This window comes from Rattus norvegicus, chromosome 9 (genome assembly GCF_021556685.1).
Source record: "Rattus norvegicus strain SHRSP/BbbUtx chromosome 9, alternate assembly SHRSP_T2T, whole genome shotgun sequence".
NCBI classification, from domain to species: domain Eukaryota; kingdom Metazoa; phylum Chordata; class Mammalia; order Rodentia; family Muridae; genus Rattus; species Rattus norvegicus.
The window spans coordinates 44,156,296-44,164,005 of record NC_141542.1 but is presented as its reverse complement, the minus strand read 5'-3'; the positions used below and the strand labels follow the sequence as shown (position 1 = coordinate 44,164,005).

The 7,710-nt window shown below is 44.8% G+C and overlaps 1 protein-coding gene across 1 annotated transcript; it reads left to right on the top strand.

Annotated features, from left to right (window-relative positions):
• The first annotated feature begins 1,420 nt into the window (after window positions 1-1,420).
• Window positions 1,421-7,045, top strand: Spata31e1l1 (SPATA31 subfamily E, member 1 like 1). The gene is made up of 2 exons (XM_087568153.1): window positions 1,421-1,638; window positions 2,927-7,045. The coding sequence occupies exons 1-2, from the start codon at window positions 1,453-1,455 to the stop codon at window positions 6,845-6,847; spliced, it is 4,107 nt and encodes a 1,368-aa protein (XP_087424279.1). The 5' UTR covers window positions 1,421-1,452; the 3' UTR covers window positions 6,848-7,045.
• The last annotated feature ends 665 nt before the right edge of the window (window positions 7,046-7,710 follow it).

The window sequence follows — 7,710 nt, the reverse complement described above, 5'->3', positions numbered from 1 at the left end:
AGGAAACTTAACAAGGAAGAAGACCCAAGTGTGTGTGCTTGACTCCTACTTAGAAGGGGGAACACAGTAATTATAGAAAGCAGTGGGAAGGGGAACCTGAGTGTGAGAGGGAAGGGGGAAGAAAAAGGAGGGATCATGTATGAGGAAAAGAGGAGAGAAGCTTAGAGAGCCAGGAGAATGGGTAAAAATATTCTGCATCGTGGAGGACAGAATATGGGAATCACTAGATAGTCGCAGATACAAGGCATGTGAGAGGTTCCCAGGACCTAATGGGGATGACATTAGCAGAAATGCTTAAGAGCAGGGCAGAAGAACATGAAGAGACAATATCCAGTAAATAGACATGACCCCCATTTGAGGGCTGGGGCTGGTAGCCATCTCAAAATTTTTAACCCAGAATTTTTCCCGTCTAAAGGAAACACAGGTACAAAAGTGGACCAGAGACTGAAGGAAAGGCCATCTAGAGACCACCTCATCTTGGGATCCACTCCAGCTGCAGGCACCAAACCTTTACATGATTACTAATGCCAAGAAGTGCTTGCAGACAGAAGCCTCGTATGGCTGTCCTCTTAGAGACTCTGCAAGAACCTAAGGCAGGTGCAAATACCAAAGCCAAACATTGGGCTGAGTATGTGGTCCCCAGTGGAAGATTTCAGCACTGAAAGAGCTGAAGGGTTTGCAATCCCATAAAAAGAAAAATAATATCAACTAACTGGACCCCTCAGAGCTCACAGGGACTAAGCCACCACCAAAGAGCACACATGTGCTAGTCTGTTGCTTCTGCTACATATGTATCAGAGGACTGCCTTATCTGGCCTCAGTGGGAAGATATGTGCTTGGTCCCTATAGAGACTTGATACCCTAAAGAAAGGAGATGCTATAGTGATGGATGTGAGTTAGGGTTGTGAGCACCCTCTTAGAGGCAAAGTGAAGGGAGTATGTGGTGGGGTGGGGTTTCATGGAAATGGGATCGAGAAGGGGGACAATATATGAAATATAAATAAATAAAACTATTAATAAAAATAATTTACTGGAAAAATAAGCTATGATCTCAGAATGAAGAGACTTGGATGTGTAGTCAGAAAATATCATGAAAGTAATAATCCCTAAGAAACAATTCAACTTCCATAGAGAAGCCCATTTTGTCAAAAAGTAAGAACATGATGGATTCAAGCAGCGGAACTCTGGGACTCAGGCAGAGAAACAATATTAAGAAGGATCTGTCTTTAGCTTCTTCAACAGCAGGTTTTGGAAGGAGGGAGTAGGGAAAGCCAGGAGGTGGGTGGGGCTCCTGGGCTAGAGGATGGGGAGGGGCTGTGGCACTCTCGCTCCTGCCAATGGCCCTTTGTGATGAGGAGGCCTCATCTGTGTGATGTAGCCTGAGCCCTCTTGACAAGCCAGAAGCTGTACCCCAGGACTCAGTAGCCTGAGAAATGCACTGCTATTCAGAAGATGGAGACTCTCCTCCTTCTGATGAATAGCATTAGTGACTTCTGGATGAGCTCCAGCTCCATGTCCACAGTAATGGACATAATCTTTGCCATTCTGTGTGGAGTGGGGCTCTTTTTCCTACTGATCCCATTCCTGAAGGAGTATCCAGGGTCACCACCACCCGGGAGCAAAAAGAACATCTCAGAGGTGAGGAAAGCCTTGGTTGACACACAATGAAAAGGCAGACTTTTGTTCATGATTGTTACTTTCACGTTTCTTAGAAAGGTTTAGTAAAAAAAATTGACATTTAAAAAAAAACAGAAATCTAAGAATATGTATTTTTCTGGTTTTGTTTGTTTGTTTTCAAGTCTCAGGGGTGGGATATGTGGTTGTTCCAGCTTGTCCAGAGTAACTGACATTGATTTGCCTCACACTCTAGCAGGGGCATGATTCTGCCTTCAGTTGATAATTTCTGCATTTCTGTGATGATTGGAATTCTGGGGACTTTTCAGAGTTTCTATAAATGCTAAAGCCTTGAGAGTCATGGGGAGGGTTGTTGGTTGTTGATTGTATGCTATTGGTTGTTGGTGTTTCTGGTTTGTTAAGTAGAGGTGTGAAAAGAAGAAAGAAGAATTTGATATCCCGGAGGTCAAGATTAAACGTGCCCCAGAGAAACTAAACCTCTGGAACCAATCGGAAGTACTCTAACAGTAACATCCCCCCTTTTCCCCTCCATCCATTTTTTTCTCTCTTATCTAGTGTTAGGGGATTGAAAGGGTAGAAGAAAAGGATGGGAAAGGGTGAAAGAAAGAAGAAACTACAACATAGCTAAAGTCTATGTACAGAGAGGTGAGTGGAAATCTCCAGGCCTAGCAGCACATCAGTCTTTAGGCAGGAGAGAGGTGAGAGTGTCCTGAGCTGTCTGCCTGAGGCTCTTAGACCATATTTATAGGGTGGCAGAGAGGTCACTAAGGACGACTGTGCCTCCATGGACAGACTGCATTTCTGAGTTGGTGGGGACACAGGACAAGATCAGAGAAAGATCAGCTCTCCTCTGTTCAGGCGATTGCTTTTGTTTGTGCTGAGCTGATGTGAAGCAGGTGATGAGACCAAGGACGTCAGATCAGGGATTGCGTGCCCTGTGGTCCGATGAAGCAGATATCACCTGACAGCACAGGGTCAGCTACAGAGCTCAGTCTTGGGTAGGATCCTGTCTGGGGATCCTGTCTGAGGAACACTGACTTAGCACACCCATGGTAAGTGTGGTGGTATAGACAGCCCCTTCTGCTCTTTTCTCAACAAGGACAAAAGGATATGCGTTTATGCGCAGTAAGAATGAGTCATGGAGGGATGAGAGAGAGAGAGAGAGAGAGAGAGAGAGAGAGCGCTCTGGAAAATACAGATTTCATGTTATCCATGAGCACGGAGACCAGGCAGCTTGTCTACAAGAGAGAAAAGGGGACCCCAACTCATTTGTGTTGTTTCTAACTGGCAGGTGGTGAAGAGGAGGCAGAGCAAGACCAGGAAGAAAACTGTTACTGTAAAAGGTTCCAGAGATAGTCAAAAGAATTCTCTGGATATCCAGACTGCATCGCAATCTATGGAAAGCCCCATCCAGCATCCTTTTCTGGTCTCCTCTCCCCACCCCTTTTGGAACTCTAAGGAGAAACTAAATCAGCTTTCCCTCCCTCAGCTGTTTTCGTACCTCAAGGTCTTAGAGGCTCTCATACAGCAGAATTTTAACCAATTTTTATGGGGCATAACCTCTGTGCTCTCTGAGTCGGTTGTGGCTACTGCCTGGGTCTCCAGAAATTCCTCTTCGGGAGAACGTAAAACTGTGAGGTTTAGAGATGCATGTGACCTCATTCATGCTTTACCCCTGGATAAAGAACCTTCACAGGTTTTTCTGGACAAGCCATTGCCCCACCCATTTGTCACACCAAGCTTGGTAGGTATGACAGGGTTCCAGGAACTCAAAAACCTCCCCAGCTCTATACCAAACCAAACACTTTCTTCGTTCCAGAGTAGGTCCTCTAGACTATCATGTGCTACCACTGAGGTAGGGATACAGACATCACTTCCAACTGTAAATGAGCTCTGGCAACATAAACTAAATTGGAAAGACACTGCAGACTGCAATATCCAAAACTGTCAAGTCGCCATTAGCCAGCCCACTGAGAGCTCACCCAGGTGCACCCTGCCCACCAAAAATACCAGGTCAGCCTCCATCCCTCCTGAGCATTATCAAATGGTCCACCAGCACAAGGAGTCACAGCATGAAGAGAAGGAAATTAATGTGGAAGCACAACAAGGAACTCATTTCAGATTCCTCCCATCTATGGAACTGACACAGCTTCAGGGAGATTCCCAACCAAACAGTGATGGTTATTGCAAGAACTGGCCTGAACTCAACCAGCCTGCACAGCTCTCCATCCTCAACTCCAAAAGTTGCAACTATAGCCAGACGGTGGGGTCCGTGCTCACAGGGGATCCCAAACAGGAAGCCTTAGAAAACAGCAATCTACTTAGCACCATCAATGAGAGCCTCAGGGTTGAATTTCTGCCTTGCCCTTCAAGCAGCACCTCTGGGAAGGGTCTGGAAACTAAGAACCCTGCACTGAGGACAGATGAGCTGCTTTCTATAAACACCACTGAGGACCTTTTCTTCCTTGATCCAAAGACGAAAATGAAGCTTGAATTAAACACCATGCAGCTTCCTATGAAACGCACAAGGTTACCTTGTGTTTCCAGGGCCGAATACTTTTCCAAGGCTGCCACAATCCTGGAAAAATTGCATCACCAGGATCCAGGGGGGATAAGGGTAAAAACTGTATCATCTGCCAGGCTGCAAAGTTCTCTGCTTGAACACTCACCTCCCCAGGTTCAGCAGACCAAAAGAGCCCTCCCACCTACTACCAGCCATGGGTACTCAAGGTCTGATCCAGATCAATGGCAGAGATATCAGAGTGTTCAGCCCCATGCTCTCTGCTTCCAGGTACAACCCCAGCAGAGCAGGACTATCCAAGGGACTGGGAGATATATCCTGCAACCAAATACCAGCCCAGAAATGTCTAATGTACCCTGGAAGAAGTCTGAGGCTGTGGCCTCAGGACAACCGACCTGGAGTGCAACAACTGTGGACATTGAAGACAGCGTTTCATCATCATGGGCCAAACAAACCAACACATTGATGGTAAAAGAGCCACCTCATACATGGAGGGTGAATCTGGGATCTGGTGAGATTACCAATGGACAAGCCTTAAATACCAGTCTTGAGGACTTTGAGCCCATGGAGACCAAAAGAAGCCAAGGCCATCTCCAAACACCTGCCCCACCAAATTCAGAGGATGTGGATTTAAAAACAAAGGAGTATAGTAACAATGACTTGAAAGCAAACAAGCAGCCACAAGCCTGGTCTGTGAGCCCTCATCCAAATGAACCTAATACAGTACACCCTGCCATGGTAAGCTTGCCCTCACAGAACTCACTGCCCAGTCTCCAGAATGGATGGCAAGACCCCAAGGATTCTCAGGGCTTAGGTGATCTCCTCATGAGTAGTAATCAGAGTGTGGAGACTCAGGAGTTCAGAGTCCACAAGGATAAAACTGAAGCAAAGAATGACAATGTATTTCATCCCTCTGAAGAGAGGTCCAGTATTTTGAACCCTGGAGACATAAGCCAGGAAGAAAGGCTTGGGAGAATAAGTCCTTCTATCCCAAGTTTCACCCAGCTCAACAATACAGTCAAGACTGAGAGTCAGTCTTCCTTTAATATAGAAAGAAAAATCAAGGTTTCTTCTCAAAGCTCCTTCAAGATCATCTCAAGGTATTCTTCACAATATGAAAACCTCAGCACAGAATTCGAGGGGCAGGGGCATTCTTTGAATAATGAAATCCCCACACCAAGTACTAAGCAGACACAAGTAGTGGGTAGAGAAAATCTCATCTACAGTACAGCAGTTAAACTACAATCCCTCATAAATGTTCTGGTCCAGAACTTGATGAATAATTTAGATGACCAATCAAAACTGACCAGAGAACCTGTGACCCAGGTACAAGAGTATAAAATGGAATCATTGACATTCCAGCTGCGTGGCTCTACCTGCTCTTCCAAAGGTTCCTATGACCCAAAACATAGCAAACCAGCAGGAAGAATGAGCGGTAGCCATGTCTGCCCTAAGGAGCACAGCCACTCTTTCACATTCAGAAGAACTGGATACAAACCACAGTCAGGGGTTGATGCCCAGAAAGTCTGTCACCAACGTCTGAACAAATTAAAAAGAGAAACAGGCTTTGACCAGCACCGTACTCCCTTGAGAAATGACATTCTATATTGTTGCAGGGGAACTGGGGACAAGCTTTCTGACCAGAAAGCCGGTGACCCAGGTCAAATGACAACAAAAATTGGAATTGGAGGCTCTCCACACAGAAGCATGGTGGGGCACAACCATTCAGCTAGATACACAGAAATTAGAGAAAAACAGGAACCAGGTATTAGCCATAAAGCCCTTGACCCATGTGAAAATACAAAGAAAAGTATGGGCCATGGTCAACTTATGAGGTCCAAAGAGAACCACCCAGTCAAGGACAGGAAGACTGGAGGCCAGGAGCAGTCAGTTGTTGCTGCCCAGCGAAACCCTGGCCCAGATGAAATTAGAACAGAGAGTGGAAAAGTATGCTCTCCACATAGAAAGCCTAAAATATATAACCATTCACCTAGACATAGAGAAATTATGGACAAACCACAACCCAGTGTAAATGCCCAGAGAGCCTATGACCAACAGAGAAGAATGGCATTTGACAACCTCCTCACTCCAAATCAGAACGACCATCCATGTCGGCACAGAATACAGTCAAGTCTTTCTGACCTGAAAGCCTGTGACTCAGATCAAAGTACAAGGAGTGGAATGGACTCCTGTCCACATAAAAGCACCAAGTGGCACAACCTTTCGTTCCAGTACGGAGGAGCTGGAGAAAAAGTGCTGTTGCGTGTTAATACCCAGAGAACCCAAGACAGACATCCGGAGAGTGTGAAGAGAAGAGACTCTGACTACCTTCCCACACCCGAGAGGAAGGACAGTCCACACGGTTGCAGAGTAATTGGAGAAAGGCAGCAGTTAGGTCTTGCTGACTCTATAACCTGTGAGCCAGGTCAGATGAAAAGGAAGAGTAGAAAGGGGAGCTGTCCACATAGATGTCCTGAGGGGTGCAAACTTTTACTCAGATATGAAATAACTGGTAACAAACACCAGCCAGGCTTAGTCCTTAAGGTGTGTGATCCATATCAAAGTTCAAAAGAAGAAATAGACCATGGTCAACCTGTGAGCTCCAAAGTGAACCATTCAGCCAAGCACAGGAGAAATGGAGGCCAGGACCAGTCAGGTATTGCTGCCCAGGAAGCCTCTGACCTGAGGTAGACCTTACCAGCAAAGGTCAAAGAGCAGGTACCTCAGGCCATCTTTGCCTCCCCATACCAGGAAGCCTTCCAGAAGAGGTTCCATCTGCTCAGTCATTGTTTTCCCCTATGGTTTCTTGGTAATAAATGTTGGGGTTTTTTTCCTGAAAAAGAAATAAAAAAAATTATAATAAACACTGACAAGAATGCACACAAAAGATAACCCTTATTCACTCCCCTGAAAAGGTACCTGGTACAGAATTTTTGGAAAATAGCATGAGGATGCCTTAGAAGATTACATGCAAAACTACTGTACAATCCAGCTGTCTCACACATGGGTATAAAATCAAAGGATTCTAAGTCATCACACCACAGAGAAACTAGCACATCCATGCTTATATCTGCTCCATTCTTAATGCCAAATATAATCATTCTAGATGATGAGCATCCACAGATGAAGAGATAAAGAAAATGTCATATATTGTATATATGCCATATATGTCGTATATGACATTTTGTTCTTATATATGCCATATATATGTCATAAACACATACATGCACACACATACACAAAAAAACCCACGCATATATGTAAAGAGGGGTAATTAGGTTAAGAGAAATAACTAGACATAGAAAGACAAATTTTACATTTTCTACATATTTAAAAATAGATTATATATTATATAATACATAGTATACAATATAGGCCAAAAAGGCAGGAAAAAACTCTATACAAGGTAGGAAAAGGTCTAAAAAATGAGAAGGTAGAGGAACAAGAGTGGGGAAAGGGGAAAGTAAGTGGGGTGAAAAGGGCATGACATGAATGGCATGCGAGTAGGTATACACTGTCACAATGAAACCAATTTCTTTGTATGTTCCAAATGA

Coding starts and splice junctions, on each gene's coding strand:
- Spata31e1l1 (XM_087568153.1), top strand. CDS start 1,453: ATGGAGACTCTCCTCCTTCTGATGAATAGCATTAGTGACTTCTGGATG. Junction 1,639..2,926: donor GCAAAAAGAACATCTCAGAG/GTGAGGAAAGCC, acceptor TCTAACTGGCAG/GTGGTGAAGAGGAGGCAGAG.